At 42.7% G+C, this 19693-nt stretch overlaps 1 protein-coding gene across 18 annotated transcripts in view; it reads right to left on the bottom strand.

Annotated features, from left to right (window-relative positions):
- Positions 1-19693, bottom strand: part of AFDN (afadin, adherens junction formation factor) — a 126308-nt gene that overhangs the window by 72082 nt on the left and 34533 nt on the right. For 10 of the 18 annotated variants that reach the window (XM_037020919.2, XM_037020925.2, XM_037020924.2 and 7 more), the window contains exons 2-6: positions 19492-19687; positions 15909-16024; positions 14131-14297; positions 11711-11871; positions 3829-3986 (exon numbers count right to left, since the gene is read on the bottom strand). In XM_037020919.2, the coding sequence (XP_036876814.1) occupies positions 3829-3986; positions 11711-11871; positions 14131-14297; positions 15909-16024; positions 19492-19687 (798 nt within the window). The remainder of the gene's footprint in view (positions 1-3828; positions 3987-11710; positions 11872-14130; positions 14298-15908; positions 16025-19491; positions 19688-19693) is intronic. The other 8 variants (XM_037020921.2, XM_037020937.2, XM_037020934.2 and 5 more) reach the window with 3 other exon arrangements.

The following is a 19693-nucleotide window of genomic DNA, read 5'->3' as shown; positions in this document are numbered from 1 at the left end:
TATTTCCCCTCACCCCACAATGAAACAAGCTTTGCTGTATTTTTCCCAATTCCGAATAATATAGATTCACCATACAAATTCAGATATACAAAAGCGTAAGGAAGAAAGCAGACCACTGTGAGGTAACCGTTTGCATGACAGCGCTGTCAGCAGTCACCCTCATGTATTTATCTCATGTACAGGATTGTATACTTCACTGAGTTTCTGTCCCTGCACATTAGGCAACTGGTATACTGGTAGCCACCTTCCGATGCATTTATCTTTTTCTATGGTCAAGAGTTTTGTTGTTTAGTTTTACAGTGATTATTTTCCAAAAGTAGGTTATTTTATAAAATGCATACATTTCCAAGTCAACCACAACAAATTTAATTCACGTTTCACAGCAACAGGATTTCAATGCCATAAGCATTCCTTTAGTGATTAAGGTTTGGCCTGTATAACCTACCCTGTAACACACAGTACTGAAGAAAAAGTCCTTATAGAAACACACCCAGGAAGCTACTGGCTATCTGTTTATTTCAGATGACGTTGACTAACGTTACCGCCATACTCCAAATGCTTTCGATCTCAGCCACTATCGCTTCAAAGCGGATCCTGCCTGGTACTGCCCCCCTTCCAGGCCCTCTTTCCTCATCACCCTTGGGACAACCTGTCTTGTGCTACATTCTATTCTGGGATCCTCCACTCCTCCACCTTCCCCCTTCTTAGCCTACCCCACCATTTTGCTGGAGAACATGCTCCAATTTTTGAGAAAGGAGGCATGGGTGGCAAATTTTTGCCTTGTATGTGTTGAAACGTCTTTGTTCCAGCCACCTAGCACTTGATGACAGCCTGGATCGGACACCATTTCACTGCATTAGAGAGCGTCGCTCCGCTCTATCCCAGAGCCCACAGGTCCTGTTGAAATGACTGCTGCCAATCTCACTCCCCAATTCTTTAGATGTGACTTGAATTTTTTCTTTGGAAACATTCTTTTTTCTCTAGTTTTCTGCAATTTCAAAATAAAATGCCCTGGTTGGTGTCTTTCAAAGTCACCGTCCCATTCAACCAAACAGCTCAGCCCTCTGGCCCCGGGCCACCTTCTCCCATCACTTCCTGGTCACTCTTCCCACGTCCCTTGCTTTCTCGGCCTGGTCCTCCTTCAGGGAAATGTCAGATACTCTGTACTGAAAGCAGAACCACCCTTTCTCTTGTGTCTTCTTTTCTTTTTGTTCTGTACTCTGGCAGATCTCCTTAGTGCTATTCTTCATCTCTCCACTGACATTCCAAATAAAAAGATTCTTAAAGGAAACATTCCTTTGTTTCCACTGGGAATGGCACTGCACTTATTTAAGAAACCAGTGAAGTAGGCTTCCCCCCATTTCTTGTTTCCTTATATTTTTTACATCCCAGGTGCTCCTTCCCTCCGTGTCCCCTTTACGGCACTTTGGTCTTATTTCACGGACATGCTCACTATTCTCCCTCACTTCAGAGTTCTTTTTAACACTTCCTTCTGCTTTCTGCATTGTGGCTATGAAGTAAGACCAGGTTCATTCATCTGTTTGTGTTGGTCTGTCTTTCATTGTAAAGACATTTTCCAATTATCTGGTGAGCCTGAGCCATGCATTCCCATCCAACAGTGAGGCACAACGAAGACAGAGGAAAAGGGCTGACGTAGAGGCAAGGATCATGCTGTGAGGTGTCCAAGTGTGGCGCTGGGCCACAACTCTCCAAGGGCAGTTTCTATATAGATCTCTCCTCTTGGCCAGAAAATGCATCTTGGGAGAAATTCTTCAACGTGATGGCTTGTCAGTATTCTGGGTGTAGCCTTCTACTGCATTCTCCTGTTTTCAGCAAAGACCCTGCCACCCCCTGCCTCTGCCTGCTACTCCCAAGACTGAGCTCCATCGCACCCCCCACCACCAACCAGTTTCACTGCAGCCTTCAGATGGAGAGATGGCATGCAGGTTTGGAGGGCGAAGGGAATCTGGTGGAAACCACTTCTCAGGAAAACTTGCAACCCAGTTTGTTTTCAGCCCAACTTCCACTGCTGACTCAGGATACACTAAAGCCCCTCATTCTTAAGCATTCTTGCGTAGAGAGGCAGCACATGCTTCTTCCTGGGATGGCCGCAGCAGTCAGTGGGAGAAAAAAGAGCCTGACTAACGGAGCTGGACCACCTGGATATCTGCAAGGAGAACGAGCGCTGACCCTAAGGGCACACCACACACAGACAGTAAAGAAATGGCCCCTATAGACCTAAACGTAAAACTCAAAAGCTATGAAACTTCTGCAATAAAACATAAGAGAAAGCATTTGTAACCTCAGATGAGCCAAATTCTTATGTGCAGTACAAAAAGCTTGGAATGTTAAAAACAATTAGTAAGTTGGACTTCAGTGAAATTAAACACTTTTTAGTCTTTGAATATGAAAAGGCCAACCAAGCCACAGACTGAAAAAAACACTGTGTCCCACAAAGGACTTGACATAAACACACAGATCATAAGGAGAATCCAAAATCCTTCCAGAGTGCGATGCCACTACACCCTGTCAGAATGGCTAACATCTAACATAACCAGCCATGCCAAGCATGGGTGAGGAAGAAGAGCAATTGGACCCTCGCATGTTTCTCATATAATCACCTGGGCCAAGAAAAAACATGTTTGTAGGGCGACCTGTACATGCAAGCCTTTAGCATCTTTCCTGAGAGCTGAAAACTGCAATAGCTCAAATGTCAACCCACAGGGTGAGGCAGGAACAAAACATGGTCCATCTGTATAGTAGATGCTACTCAGCACCAAGGGAGCAACTCAGCACCAAGGGAGCAACTACTGACACACACAACCAGGGACGATTTTTGAAGTCGTGCTGAATAAAGGAACCAGGCGCCAAAAGAAAGAGCATGTACTCTATGATGCCATTTATGCAAACCCCAGAATGTGATCCATCTACACTGATGGGGAAGGATGCTGCAGAAAGGGCTGGGCTGCAGAGAGGCTGAAGGGAACGCCTGAAGGGGAGGGACATGTGGTGCGCTGGCCGGAACTGGCTACCGCAGGCTTCAGACCCAGTCAGTGCTGTAACGTTCCTTGTAATCCTAGCGGGGGAGAACTAACATCCACATTGTTTTATTTATTAGTAATCAATTGCTAAAGTGACAGAAAGGAGGACATCTTTTTTAAAAAATCTGCTAATGAGATTTTGATACAGAAACCATGGTTTTTAAAGAAGTTCATACAAACTTGTGACTGACTGAAAGGTGAGAACTTTCCAAGGTGTTTGTCTCCCAAGAAGAAACCTGCTTGATTTTAAAATAAATTCTGAGGCACAAAATTTCATTGGTACGTCTTGAGTACTAGGGTCAAAGATAAGTTTTTTATCTCTAAGAAATCATGGCTGACTACTAAACAACAGTAATCAAATGCTGATCGATTATGAGGACCAAACTAAAATGTATTTAAAAGCTGAATCTTCACGATGTGTCTTAGTTAAAACCATAAGAAAAACACCATTAATGCAGATTTTACTATGATCAAGAGTTGGGAAGATACATATCCAAGCATCAGCAGGTCATCCTTTGGTATCAGAAGACTGGGCAATTTTCATCTTCCTCACCTACCTTTTCAGACACTGTTTGCTTTGTCATGGGAACACATACCACTCTGGCAGTGGAAGGGAGAATGCTGCTGTCATGTACATATAACACATGGCTTCCATTGGCCAGGCTCTAAGTGACACGGTAGGAAGGAAACCAGCCTGGGTTTAGCTACATTCAGAGAGCACATTCCACGTGGATGCAGAGCCCCAGCACGTGCAGTTCTGGGAGGCACTGACCTGAGGGCTACTTACCCGGGCGATGCAGTAATCCTTAGGGTTCTCTTTCTCCAGCCCGTACTTCTCTAAGGCTTCAGCCACAGCAAAGTCTGCAGGATCTGTAGTAGACAGCAGGATTGTCTTGTAGGGAATATTTGGTTTTAAACTATCTGCATAAATTCTCAACGTTCCACCTGAAAAAAAATTTTGATATCTTTGAGCACAATTTTATTTATTCCAGTAACAGAGCGAACTTTTCTAAACAAAGGGCACCTGCGCTCCAGCTGCAGTGAGGCAGATGGAACCTGTATGAGAACCTACGTTCACATCCAGCTGGGCACAGGCACCAGCAGAAACCTGCTCACCTAGTGCCCCCTCGCTGCATGACCGACGCTGTGTGACACACTGCCTTGCTCCCGTTTCCTTCCCGACGCTGTTAGACCCCATTCTCCCCACACACTCTGCTTCCTGATCATCAATCTGAAACTTGAACTAAAAACCCAAATCAAAGTTAACTATTAAAACTACTAATTTTAAAACACTGAATGAGAAACCACACCTGAGGTATGGGGGTCTGAAGATGTTTCCTCAGGCATTTGCCCCCAAAGCCCTAGGCTCTATTTTACCCTCAGGTCCTGAAAACCAGAAGTAATGTGTAGCTGTGAAGTCAAGTGGGAGCAAAAAAACCAAGTAGAACAGAGCACTCTGCACAGGCTGAGGTTTCCTTTTTTGTTTGCACATTTCTTTTAATGGAATTCTACATATATTATTGTTTCTTTTGGTGTCATAATTTGCTTTCTACTTAATATTTAAGATTGGTAAACCCTAAAATCTTAAGTGTGGATGAAAGAGTCCCAGGGGAGGATCGTAAGGCCCCATCCCCCTCTACTATGCACGACTCTGGGTGAGCTTCCTACATTACTGTAAATTCAAAGGGCTTGACTCAAAGATCTGTGGATCTTGTGAAGCAAGTTCTAAATTTCCAGGAATCCTTCCTCTTTTTAATTCTACACAGTTGTTCTAGCTATATTCCTCCTATCTTCTTTTTCAACAAGTCTGGCACAAATTGCACATGGACAACTTGACTCACAGTAAAACAATGCTGGACTTTTGAGGAATCAGCTAGTCTGCACCTGTACTAGAATAAGGACCTGCTGGCACAGGCACGGAGTCAGGTGAGCACACTGCCAGAGATGAGCTTGCTCAGATCGAGGGCCCTGCTGCCTGTATGCTGAGGACACAGCAATGAACAGGCTGATGTCCTTGTTGTCAAACAGCTCATGTTCTAGTTGGGGGAGAGGGGTGCAGGGAAGAAGACTAGTGAGAAAACAAACTAATAGTTTAAGATGGTAGCACAGCCGTGGGAGAGCCGAGAGCTTCCTAGACTTGGTGACCAGGAAAGGCCTCTCTGTAACTTTGCGATCTGCCGTGATCCTCGGGCAGTGAGATGGGGCAGCAGCACAATCCTGGAGGGCTCTGTGGGCAGAGGGACCAAGCCACAGGCATACGACCGGGCTGAGGGACAGCTGATGTACAGTCAGACAGATCCCAGATCCTGCAGGACTCCCAGGACCCTGGTCCTGGGTCTGGGCTTTCTTCCCATTGAAGCAGGCGCCTCTGGAAGGCTTTACGCTCTGTGTGCAGGCATGTGAGGGAGATGGTAAGAGCATGCATACAGCACTCGTATGCAGTGTGGTGAGAAAAACGCCACTGGGCTTTTCAAAAAGGACCCTGCTTTTGGGTAAGGAAAGGCTGCCGAGAGGGCCGAGCACAGGTGGCCAATGCACAGCCCTGTCCCTCACACCAAATGCCCTCCCTCCTTGTGTAACTACACTTCCAAATACGGTTTTGATGTGATTTACAAGAAAAAAACATGCGTAAGAAGATGAGTGAAAGCATCTTAAAGACTGAGCAACGCTATGTGCTTCACACACGAGACACCAAGGAGCAAACGGGACCATCTGGTTTGAAAGCTAAGAGATGGACTTGTCTCCCAATCCAGATAGCTACTAGATGCAAATGGGCAAAAATTTTTCAAATAAAATTTACATCTGTGAAACATACAATTACTTTGCAATCCCGAAGTTACAGACCACGGGTGGATGAAAGACTATTTGGTCTGAAAAAATATAAGGACAGGGTTTATCAGAAAGCCATTAAAAAAATTCAGTACAGTTCTCCCAGATAATGTAATTTTGAGCCATACTTCTAAAGGACACATCGTGAGGTAGGTGTAAAATTCATACTTATGTGGCCAAATAAATTTAGCTACTGGATAGAATTACGTTTATCATCCATCTGAATGTTACAGAACATTTGTGTACCGTCATGACAGAGATTTATTGAGGAAGGGAGAGAAGGTAAACTTAAAACTTCCTACTGTGCACTAAAATCTGTTGCTTAAGTGCAACTCAGCAATCAGATGAAGGCAGGACTGTCTGCAGATGAGCAAGCTGACGTGCAGGCCCAGGTGAAAGGCCCCCGGACTGCAGGGTCCCTGTCACAGCGCTCTGCCGCTCCCCAGACGGCCCAGGAGAAGCTGAGGCAGTAGGACAGACTCCCAGGGAAGGCTCGCAGTGTTAACGAAGGGCTTGCTAAGAAAATGCATGGCCATAACCGGTGGCATAGTGTCTGTGCCATAAACCATCAACTGAGCCATTTACACACTTCTGTGCCCGTGTGCTTTGAAGGCATTATGAGTGAGTGCATCTGAGTGTTAGAAATGCTTTACACAGTCCAGGGTCAATGCCTGTCACCTGCCACGTCTGATTGGCTGGAAAGTTAGATACAGAGCAGTTGTACCATCAGGGTTGGGGCACCACCCCTCAGGCCTCCCAGACAGGGAAACGAGGCTCAGCTGCCACTTGCAGACGGACTGCGTCCTGGTCCATGTCCTCACCAACCTCACAGGAGGTAGTAAGGATATATTTCCCTAAGGTATTTATGAAAAACAAAGCACTGGAACTTAATCTATTTGGCTTCCTTAATGTTAACCATGAACAGCCATTTTCTGAACAATGTCTAGTTTTTTGGGGTTTCCTGGGAGTCTATACAGAAAAATGTTCTTCAGCTCCCAATACCCCTTCAACGGGAAAGCTCTGTTTCTTGGGTGTTCTGCTGTTTCCCTTCCATAATTCTCTGGGATGTTTTTTCTATTTTCTTTGCCAACTCCTCGTAAAAATGACCTTCTGTTAAATTTTTGTTCTTTGTATTCTACTAAAAAAAACTCATCTATGCACCCAGTGATATTGCTTCCCTAGTACAGATCACTCCCAAGTCTTATCTCCACCTACTGCTGACCAGGACTCTAGGGTCACTGAGGACCAGTTCAAAAGGTGTCTCCTGCCACGCCAGCACTTCCATGCCACATGCACACACACCTGCCTCCCACTCCCAAAGGCTCTCACCCCATGGGTGATCGACGCCTACCCATAAGGAGGACAGATTCGTCCTGGGAGACCCCATCACAGGCAGCTGTCTCCGGTTCCTGGTGTCTTTCCCTCTTCCACGTCCCTTGCACCCTCCGGAGCTCACAGCCCCACGGCCGAGGCGGAGCTCAGGGACCTACTCCTTACTCAGCGGCACAGCTCCCCTAACAGTCCACCTGCATCCGCTCCAGCCACTCTACTTCTCTACTCTGCTTCCAAAGTCATTGCTTCAGATCTGAAAATTAGGCCAAATTAAAAACTTTCTAAATCCCCAGCTTAAAACTCTTTAGCAGGTTATTAACAGATCATATTAAATTTTTCAATCAAAGTACCCCTACTGATGGAGGAAAATAAACAGGAGTCTCTGTGGACATAGCCTGAAGTGATGTGTGACTTCCCCACCTTATTGTTACTGGTACATACAAATGTTCCATCTTAATCCACATTACAAATCTATTTCTTACAAAGATTTTTAAGTTTTTAACAAAAACTGACAGTCTGAACTGACAGTCTAAGCCAGCGATCTTCATTGCAATATCGCACCACCGAGTCAACACTTGAACGTCCCTCAAGGAATCTCTGAGGGGAGCGCCATTTCAGTAATGATGTCCAGCCTCCTCCTATGCACACAAGGTCCCTGTAGAGGCTTGGGTGGATGAACGTGGGGTGGATGTCACTGAGCTTTCCTTTGTCATTCTGAAAATTTCTACTACCTTTCTTCTTCATCTTTTGATCTTCTCTCCCTTCCCCTCATTTTCTTTTTCTCTATTTTTTAGGTCATATATTTAGAATTCATTCCAAATCCTTGATTGAACAAGAATTTGGGCCTCAAAAATAGTCTAAATTATATTAATTGTATTAATCAAATCAATTATAATCTAAATAAATATTAAATGATCTATGGAACTAGTAAATTCTTAACTCTCCTGGTTTTCTTGAATTACTGATACTGCAATTCCATTAAAACACAGGATTAAGGCTCTGTCACAAGAGCACTAAGGGTCACAATAAACATGGATGTTGGGGTGGCAAAGCATCCCAGGGCCAGCCTCCACCATGGGGACACAGGGCTCCATTCACTCAGAAGGAATGGAATTACCAGCGACCTCTGTCATGGGGCAGCACCAAGCGATCACGATTTTAGAATCATCGTCCATAGACCACCTCACAAACGGAGAAGAGACAGAATAGAGAGCCACGCTGGTCCCGTGAACACAGCTAGAGTGCAGACACAGACTCCCTTTGCCAGCTCTGTCCTGCTCCCACAGGCGTATTCTGGATCACAGTTATAAAAATAACCTGGATGGGGATGGCAATCCTCTGACTCGGGCTTGGAGTCAGGAGAAAGGGTCCCCAGTTAGGCAGTCCTCTCCAGCCAGACCTGTCACAAATGAGGATGCTGCCAGTCCTAACATTCGAGACCTTAAAACCAGGAAGTAAGCTCACAGGTGTACGGGATGTGACAGGGTGGCAACCCATGCATAAACAACACCTGGATGTGACGTTATGCAAGAACTACAGAGATGATGACCTATCAGGTTAGACATTTTTATGAAAGGCTGGATCAGTGATATAGCTCTCAAATACAATTTTTTTTGAAACTCAGATGATTATACTACTATTTTTAACAAGTAAAACTACTTTATAACTAACTTGAAATTTTATAATAAGCATTTTCTTTGCTAAAATACAGGCTATTTACAAATAAAAGTTTTAGGACACCATCAGTAGAACAAAAAGACATCCTACAGTATGGGAAAATATATTCATAAATGACATATCTGATAAGGGGTTGACATCCAAATTACATAAAGAGCTCACGCATCTCAACAAACAAAAAGCAAATAAGCCAATTAAAAAATGGGCAGAGGAGCTGAACAGACAATTCTCCAAAGAAGAAATTAGATGGCCAATAGGCATATGAAAAGATGCTCCACATCCCTAATCATCAGAGAAATGCAAATTAAAACCACAATGAGATATCACTTCATGCCAGTTAGAATGACCAACATCGAAAAGACCATTGAAAAACAACAGCAAATGTTGGTGAGGATGTGGAGAAAGGGGAACCCTCTTACACTGCTGGTGGGAAGGTAAATTAGTTCAACCATTGTGGAAAGCAGTATGGAGGTTCCTCAAAAAACTCAAAATAGAAATACCATTTGACCCAGGAATTCCACTCCTAGGAATTTCCCCTAAGAATGCAGGAGCCCAGTTTGAAAAAGACATATGCACCCCTATGTTTATTGCAGCACTATTTACAATAGTCAAGAAATGTTAACAAACTAAGCGTCCATCAGTAGATGAATGGATAAAGATGCGGTACATATACATAATGGAATATTATTCAGCCATAAGAAGAAAACAAATCCTACCATGTGCAACAACACGGATGGAGCTAGAGGATATTATGCTCAGTGAAATACACCAGGCAGAGAAAGACAAGTATCAAATGATTTCACTCATCTGTGGAGTATAAGAACAAAGAAAAAACTGAAGGAACAAAACAGCAGCAGACTCACAGAACCCAAGAATGGACTGACAGTTACCAAAGGGAAAGGGATAGGGGAGGAATGGGTGGGAAGAGGGCAGTAAGGGGGAAAAAGGGGCATTACGATTAGCACATATAATGTAGGTGGGGGACACGGGGAAGGCTGTACAACACAGAGAAGACAAGTAGTGATCCTATAGCATCTTACTATGCTGACGGACAGTGACTGCAATAGAGTATGTGGTGTGGACTTGATAACAGAGGGAGTCTAGTAACCATAATGTTGTTCATGTAATTGTACATTAATGACAGCAAAAAAAAAAAAAAAAAAAAAAATTATTAAAAAAAAGTTTTATGTTGAATAGCTATAAATATACAAAACCAATTTATAGCTCAAATAGTAAGGTCATGTGTACTCTGCAATCTGTTTCCCTCAGAAATAATGTTATCTCCAGGAAATGCTGGAAAGTTGATAAAAGTAAATGTGGAGAAGTATATATCACAGCATGCTGTCATTTAATTTAAGGGACTGACAGGGACCAAAGCTGGACTTCTGTAAATACACCGTTTTGTAGATGTGAATAAGAAACTATTAAATGACATTAAATTTTAAAGAAGCAAACCTCTAAAAGCAAAAGCACAATAAAACAAACCTAAGGATAAATCAATGTGGCTAGGTAACCACACTGGAAGGAATAAATTCTATGACTTCAAGATACAGTAATTTGGCAAACATACCCTTGAGAATATATTCACAAACGAATTTTACAAAAAGCCTAAAATGTTTTCAGTATCATATTGTTATTAAAAGTATTTTCATTTTGATATTCCTATGTCTTTTAGGGAAAAGCAAATAATGATTCTATTGTTCTTAGGAGAGAAGAATTTTATTGTTAAGAGGAAAGATAAGATTTTCTAAAATCCAAGTAGTGAAAAAACGTCATTTCCCATCTGTGTCCACTAAATAGGCTTAATCTGAAGCAGAGATTGACCAGTAAGGACAGGTCTGGGGCAGGCAAAGCACATGGGAGTCTGGCTAGACACTGCTACACAGGGAAGCTTGCCAAGATCACTGGGGCCATGTCAGACTCAGGCGCCAGCTGGACAAGACCCCGACAGCTCCAAGTGACAATCCAAGAATCCATAAGGACAGTCAATAAATGCAAAAACGATGAGAATTTTTAAATCCATACATTATCAAAAAATGTTTATAAATACTGCTCACTCTTTGATGATACTAAAGTTAAGTACTTCTGTCCCATGTACTTATCCCACCCCCCTCAAAACCTAACCTGTATTGTACCTAATTGAGGACACGGGAAACAGGAGGAAAACTAGAAGGCGGCACTACAGGCCACAGTCTGACCACAGATATGCAAACTGGGAGGTGGAGGAAGAGAGGAAAAGGGATTTAGAATGAGACATACAAGACCTATTAACCGACTGTGGTGCCGGCTCTACCTGGACCAACTCAACTGAGGCATCATAGGAGGCCAGCAGGACAATCTGAACTACAAGCAAGCAGCTGATAACACTAAGAAATTACTGTCAATTCTTTTGTATGTGACAATGATGCTGTGGTCAGTTTTGTTTCTTAAGAATCTTTACCTTTCAGGAAAAGGTATCAAAATATGTATGAGGAAATAATGATAAATTAGGGATTTGCTTCAAAATAACATAGCTTGGAAATGGGGACAGGATGTGCGAAGCAGGTGTGAAACGGAAGTTTGATGATAAACACATGGGGAGCTCATTACATCTTTCTCTCTTATGTATTTAAAAATATCCAGAATTAAATAAAAAAGAAAAGTCACACTGGGGAAAACTCTGTCACTACAACAGCTCCGGTGTGGACAAGTTCTTCCACTAAGGCAAAGCGATGCTGCCCCAGATCCACGTGGGGCACAGTGTGGCTAGCAGGCCATGTGGCCCTGCCCTGCGACTTCTGCAGGCATCATGCACACAAGCAGGTGCCAGCAAGTAACACCCGTGCCTGTACCTGAATCAGGCCGCCCGTCGGAGCTCCGAAACTCTTGCATCCTCTTCTCCAGCTTCTGCTGCCTCCGCCGTTTCATGACCACCTCAGGGTTGGAGATCGTTCGGGTGAAGCTGGTTTCAGGCATGTCTTTGTAAACCTCAGCAGCCAGTCGAGAATTCTCACTGTGAAAAATCAACAAGTTTTTAAATTTTTTATCAGAAACAGTTGTATTGTCATCACAGAAACCAGAGCAGCAGCTGTCATCTGGCTACATCTGCACCCGAATGGGCTGCCATATATGTATTTACCATGCATAAAGATGAACTTTCTCTCAATGCAAAGTAATACTCTGAACTAAACAGAAATTTATCATTAAATTTTATAGTGAGTTTATATAATTTATAATAGAATCATTCATTAATAAACCTTAAAGAAAAACATTTAAATTACACATTTCAGTACTTCCAGTGTTACCTGTAAACAGGCCCAATGAGTGACGTGACCTTCCAACCACAATAATTGAAGGATTGAACATACTTTATTGTAGTAAAAATCTGTCTTAAAATTACAGTAACCCCTGAAGATGTTTTTTTAACAAAAAAAAGATTTACCAATGTTCACTTTCTTGAAGCTAAATTTTCAAATGGAAACACATCAACAGTTCTAATAACAAGGAGTCAATTATTTAGAATAATGGGTTGAAAACAGTGTTATGGTAAGACTGATAAACTTGACTAAAATTTGGTATATACACTTCAAAGATGTCATTTTTAATCATAAAAATAATTTTAAAAGTTTTTAAATTGAACAACTTAACTCATTTTAAGTAGTTCATTTTCTTAACACACTAAGTTGATAAAACAGTACACAAGAGTTGTTTTAAACTCATTTTCTTTGACATTTTTCATATATGAGCAATATATATATGCAAGTTCTTTCTCTTGTGTAACCATCTAATCAGAGCCTTACTATGTAACTATACTCAAGAGTTCATGTTCATCATATAGGCATCACTGCGTCACAAATTAGTATCTAAATCTACTTTGACATAATCCATAATGGGCTCAAATTCCACTCTATCATTCACTGACAAATTGTTATTACTACAGAACACTAAGAATCAATTTGCATTTTTTGATGGAAAAAAGGCTTGAATGTGTAGAAAGATACCTACGTTGCTACTGACAAAATAAATTTATTAAAGATACTGTATACTGTAGAGACAGCATATTGTTCTGTGAAACCCAACAGTCCTTAAGGTATGAGGAAAAAGGCCTGCCTGTGGGCTGTGGGAGACCTTCTAGGGGCAATCTGGCGATGTAGGTATCCCAAACTGTCAGCAGCCATTCTTCTAGCATATTCCTAAGGGATAAATGAGATGAGTCCCTAGAGATGAACAGGATGTTCACTGGAATATTACCTATAATACCCAAAAACCTACAAATTACCTGAAGCACATAAAAGGGGCCAGTTACATAAATTATGGAAAAACAATTACAGAATCCTGCCTAATCATTTAAATCACTTAATATATTTTCTTTGTGAAAACATATATATATTTGTGAATATGTATTGATGTAAATATTTTAGTGGGAAAATCTCTTATGCAAAGTTTTATTTTTAACAGGCTGTGATTACGTTTGTTTTAAAACTGTCCACATAAACAGATGAACTGCACAAATTTGTTTAGCAAAAACAAACGGCTCTCTTTGGGTTCCTGCGATGCCAGGCCACTCCTTTTCCCCATCTGACAAATCTATATGTTCCCGACTTTCTAACATGAACACCGATTACTCGTGTGGAGACCGTGCGGTGGGCACCAAGGCAGAGGGGAGGCCAGGAGGGAGTGTAAGAGCCTGCAAACTGATGGGCTGACCAAGACTGGAGACCCCACGCGAGGGGGGCTGGGTTCTTCCAATGGCTCTTTTCTGTTAAAACGAAGTATACCATTTCCCTTATTCCCCGGGCTCTGTGGCCAGAAGCTCAAATATCTTTAGAGAGGAAAGTTCATGTATGACGGGGCTGGTGGGAAGAGAGTGGAGGTGGTGGGGCTGGAGTGAGCTTTAAATAGGCCCCTGCTTTCCTCATGGTCTTGCCCACCTCTGAGCAGGTGTTCAGCACATTTGAGGTGCCTGAGAAACCACTGTGGCCCTGGAGCCAGAGAACGTAAGTGGAAGGAGAGGCCAGTGACGATGGGGACAGTGTCGACACCACAGTGCTCACTGGCTTGCTCATCTCAGATCACCAAGTCTGGAGAGACAGGTATTGTCAGCAACCAGCCTGGCTGAGGTCAGACTGCTGCTTCCCTCAGCACAAGAAGGGCCAGACTAACAGGAACCTACTGACACCCCTCTCTCCACAATTTAGCTGGCAATTTAGTGAAGTGCTGTGTCACACCATTTGGCCTGGACATGAGGACGGGGCATAGTGGGCTGACTCACGTGTCGCCGCCAGGGAGATGAGGGCCACCATCCTTATCAGCCGCCTGCCTCGTCGCTTCTTTTTCTCTCTTCTTCTTTTCCTTCTTTTCTTTCTTTGAGAGTGTTCGCTTAAAATTCTGGATAACGCCTTCTTTTTCCTGCTTTTCAGGCCCATTACTTTGAACCTTCTGATAAAAGTAACATTATCACAACACGGCCAGCACCCAGCATCACAAGGCTGTCTACGGCCAGCTGACCTCACCTCACACGTGACAGCCAAAAAGACAGCTGCCCCCGGGAGGTCTGGGCAACGGAGACACTCTGTGTCTCAACTGGCAATGGCATGTGCGTGTGCTCATCAAAGCCTGACGAGCGTTACACTCAAGGTCTGTGCATTCACGGCGTGTGATCTAACCTCAATTCCAGACTAACAAGCCAGCGGAATCCAAAGAGCCAAAGCCAGTAAGGACACTGAGTGGGAGTCACAAAGTCTGACTTCCAAGAAATGAAAATCCAAATAATTTACATAAAGTAAGTTGATAAAAGGACCTAATGAAAATAAGGAAATAACTAAGCATTTAAATAATTTTATGTTTTCTTTAACCTCAATAGAAATGTGAAGAACAGTCACAATAAATTAGCTTTCATGAAGCAAAGCTGTAATACCTGTATGTGTGCGAAACTTCTTATTTCCACATCCTATTTGCTTGCTCATTCTTAACTTATAACATGGTCTGCTAAATGGTGACACCAATTACTTTTTATACAACTTAACAGGCTGATGTAAAGAATCAGGGAAAAGAAGACTGGCTCTTTCTGGGAAAGCGCCACCTTCTGCCTTGTAAATGAACGCCTCCATTCCCATTCCTGGCCTCTTCAGCAGCACCCTGACGTGGCGTCGCGCTCCAACGCACAATGACACGGACCTGTGGACCTCAGAAAGGCACCTCGCTGAAAATCACGGTACAGAAATGAAATGCGGACTGCTAAAAAAAAAGACGTCCACTTTCACTGTGTATTTGCTGCAAATACAACAAATTACTAGAGCCAGAATGCATCTTGTACATCCACACTTGTCCACAGGGACCGCTGTGGCCACACAAACATAATGTTCCCTGCTGCCAAAGTGATTAATGGCAGTCTCTTCCCAGTCTGCTGGGAAAGTCAAACAGGAGGTTTTTTGCAAAATATTAACCTCGCACTTGCTATCACTTGTCAATAGTAAATCCTACCGCTAAAATGCCCTTACCACAGAATTACAGCTAAAATGCACTTACCACAGAATTACAGTGTAATTCACAGTATTCCAGAGTTACAACAAGCATCTGACCACCTCAAAAGGTTTCAGAATCATCATTACAGCATCAAAGAAACCCAAGAAAGTTTACTGATTTCTAGCCTTACACATATGAGAAAAGAAATTTTAAGTTGTATCTGAAAGCTCACACATAATAGGCTGTTTAAGTTTTATCTTCCCTTCTGATTCTTATTGAAACATATTCTAACTTTATGTTTGAGAAAAAAAAACTGGAGCTGATGAGCTGATTAAATCTCTTAGTGACGAAAGCTTATATAACTCTTCTTAAACAGCAGGAGCAGCAGCTGGGATTTTCCCATGAGGTGAAGGGTGTGGCTGGGAGCAGCAGCACTACCCTCACGGTATTTCCTGGGAGGTGGGGACATGAGGGGCTTAGGAAGAGCAGCGGAACAGAACGGACCCCACAGCGCCCCCACCAGCATGCGGCGTAACTACCCAGCAGGCCCGCAGGACAGCGCAGGGAGGACACCAGGGCACCTACCTTAGGAGGTATGGCATCATTCTCGTTCTTCAGGACAAACCTGCCCTCTCGATCATCTTTGTTCCAATTCAACTGTACGACTAGGGGTTTCTCATCTATATCCAATCTTCTTTCTTCTTCAAATCATGAAACGAAAAGAAATTAAGCTATGGTTTTTTGGCACCAGCTAATAACACAACATTCTGACACACATTCAGTCTTATTGAAGCACATCACCTCAGGTACTTACTGACATCAAAATGCACAGTTGACCTTGAACAACATAGGTTTGAACTGCATACATCCACTTACACACAGATTTTTTTTCAATAAATATATTGGAAAATTCTTTGGAGATCTGTTACAATTTGAAAAAGCATTTTCTTTTTTCTAGCTTACTTTATATGCATCCATCAACTGCTTTTGTTATCATTTAGGCCTCTGGTCAACAACAGGCTATCAGGTTCTCAGGAATCAAAAGTTAATGCAGATTTTAGAACATATAGGGGTCAGCACCCTTAACCCCTACATTGTTCAAGGACCAACTGTAATTCAAAATGTTAGGTGACAGTTTTAATAACTGGTTCAATATTGTGTTGCTACTCTATGTATACTATCATGTATCCAGTGCCAGACCCTGACCAGGGACGATTTCCTCGCACATTCAGAATCTAATTAGGAAATAAGAGAAATATACACAGACTAGAAACACACACAGGGCTTGCTATAAGACTACTTCTGTAAATCAAACTATCTAAAATGCAACTAGAAAATAAGGTAATAGTGTTAACGTAACCCAGAAGCTCCACTGACTCATGAGATTTTTCTTCTCATATCAGTATTATATTGCTACCATGAACCAGCCTTGGAAATCACTGCTGCATCCCTCTTCCTGTCTCTGTACTGATCCTCACCTCCAAGTTCACCACCCTCAACCTTCACATCACATCCCCTCCACCATGAAGCAGCTACCACCTGCTGGTTATGCTGAAATGCTAAGTCCAGGGTATTCCTCCTTCCTCGTTAGGGATCTAGGAAGCCTCTGGCACACTGGCAGGAATGTGGTGATCCGCTGAGGGACTCTCTGAGAGCCCCACACAGCCTCATCAGGGAGCCTCCTGAAAGCCTAGAGTTCTGGCAAAGATTATCCAGGTAACTGTATGTAGGGTGAGCAGCTGAAGAACCACTGTGATACGGAAGACAGGGTCAGGACCAACTTATAGAGGCTTATAGAGGCTCTCAGTGAGCATCACATGTAAACAGTGATGCTAATCATCAGAAGGCAGGAATAACAAATTGTAAATGATTACTTTATCAACGAAACAGTGTAAAAGGAAAAAATCAGAGTAGTAAACTAGGTATTGGACCAGTAAGTTTGAAATTCCTGCTGCAAACCAAAATTACCAAGTTGTTCTTGTCGCAAAATTGGTACTTGATCCAAATTCTTCATAGTGTACTTGTTAGAGAACTAATATTAAGAACAATTAAGTCAAAACCCTAAAAGTAAAACAAAAGCAAGGGTCAGATATTCTAAAGTACATGTGCCTAACTACTGAATGTGAGCTTGTTAGGGCCCCACTACAGCTGTATAGCTTGAAGATACCTTCTGCTTTAGAGGTTCTTACACCTTTTCTTAAAATAGCAGAATCCTTATTTTTTCCCAGTTGATTTCATACAAAATCCTAATATACAAAAATGAGAATGCTGAGTTTCCCTGGTGGTCGAAGAATGGGCTGGGGCCGAAAACGTAGCCCGCTAGAGCCATGGTCCATCAATGTGAGCCAGGCAGCTGGCACACTGGCCGAGCAGCACTTTAGATTTCCAAGGGAACAACCTGCACCTGCCAACACAGCATGACGACAGTGCTGGTAGTCCCAGGCGCACCGGCCTGCACACATCACTTTCTGCTGGAGGCACACAGGGGCCAGGCCAGGCTTTCCATGGTGCCATAAATGACAACAAGCACTCCCCCAAAAGCCATGTGGATAGGAGGTGAGGTGCTGTCCCCAGTCCACAGGCTGGGCAGGGCCCAAGAAGTACACACCCCCCATCAGGGCATAACTGCCATGAAGGATGAAGCTTACTTTTCCTTCATTTCATGTGCACTACTTTTTCAAACACCCACGAAGTCATTAGCACATAAGCACTTATTATTATTAACTTGTCTGAACCTACCCGGTAAGATGAACCACCAGGTATTTCGTTGGTGGTGGTAGGGGATAAAAAAAGAAAACAGGACATACTAAGGGCTCCATGATCTGTCTGTGCAAGGGCTTTCTCCACACGTGTGACACTGGTGGGACCTGCTGCCCTGAGCAGCGGGGGAGAGGCCACCAGCTGGTCCCAGTTGGTCCTGGGGGGGCGGGACCAAGTGGGGGAATCACCACTTCCTCTTTCTTTATAAACCTTCATTGTGCTTTCACCCCCTCTCAAGTTAATAAAGAAAATTAAAAGGAAGAAGGTCCTTTAAAAAAACATTCTATTTTTAGATCTCAAATTCCAATCTTACAATTCCAAAGGCTTCATATGGTGGTGTTCAAATGATCAGAAAATGCAGACAGAAGAAAAAAGCCTTCTTCCTCTCTATCACCTATTTCTAAAGATTCTGAGGTCAAGGAAAAATTCAATCTCAGAAAAGCCATCCAGAAGTGAAGCTGACCTCTACTGCCAAATTCACTTTTGCTATATCATTCATGTGCATGACAACCTCATGACCTTAAAGAGCAAGAAACGAACATGGCCACATTAGATACGATGGGGGAGAGACGTGTGCTGTGATCATGTCCAAATTCTGCACATTATAAAAATTTTAGCTCAATATCAAATGTACAAAGAGAGCTTTAATTTTGAAGTCAAGAAAAATAAATTACATTCAAAAAGGGTTTGTGGATGACATTTAACTGGTATTCAAATTGTATGTGCTAGATGAATACTGTACTTGCTACAGTAATTGAAACTTGGGGTTTGTGTTTTTACAGGTAACTCAGTATTTCCAAAACACTCATAGAAAATTTTCTAAATTTCTGTATTTCTAATCAGCCCAACTTATATTGTCATTTGCAGTACAGAGGTAAGATATTTTTAGAAATTTCAAATATTAAAACGGAGAAATTACTATTAAGAGTTTCCAAAGAACAATGAAAATATACTGTTCCATGTTACAAAAAATATCACAAGTTTGATTATTTATACTTACAGGGTCATCAACTGGGTTACAGCCAATTGCAACATTACAATCTATACATACGAGCTACATGAAATACTTCTCCAGAAGCAAGCAGCAACTACATCACCAGTGTGTGAGACGCCCAATTTGGTTGGATAACTATGAAATGCAGGTGCTACTTACCTTTGGTGAAATAAGCACATGTAAAATTAATATATTCATTCTGACTTCCAATAAATGTTGATAAATGTTACGTGCTAGGGACTTTTAAGAACATTTCCCAGAAGTGCAAAAGGTTTGCCATGTTGTCAGCTCCACCCCCAGCCCACCGAGAGAGAGCAGTAAAGCAGGGCTGTAAGATGCCCTGGGGACAAGCACCCTAAGTTCTCCATGTGCAACACCAGGACACGCCTCTCACAAGTCTCTGTATACACTGACCTCCACTGACATGCACTTCATAGAGAGAGTACTTGGGAGATGATAACATTCGCATGTCAGGTCGGAATTTCTCTGCTAGTGTTTCAATTACATCTTGAGTGGTGGCAGTGCTAGAGACCCGAATACATTTTGTTGCAAAGTTTCCAGCAGCTTTATCTTGAAAATAAAATCTCATCACTCCATGGAACTCCAAATCCTGAAA

Source organism: Manis javanica, chromosome 13 (assembly GCF_040802235.1).
Source record: "Manis javanica isolate MJ-LG chromosome 13, MJ_LKY, whole genome shotgun sequence".
NCBI lineage: Eukaryota > Metazoa > Chordata > Mammalia > Pholidota > Manidae > Manis > Manis javanica.
This window is presented reverse-complemented; position numbering and strand designations above follow the sequence as displayed.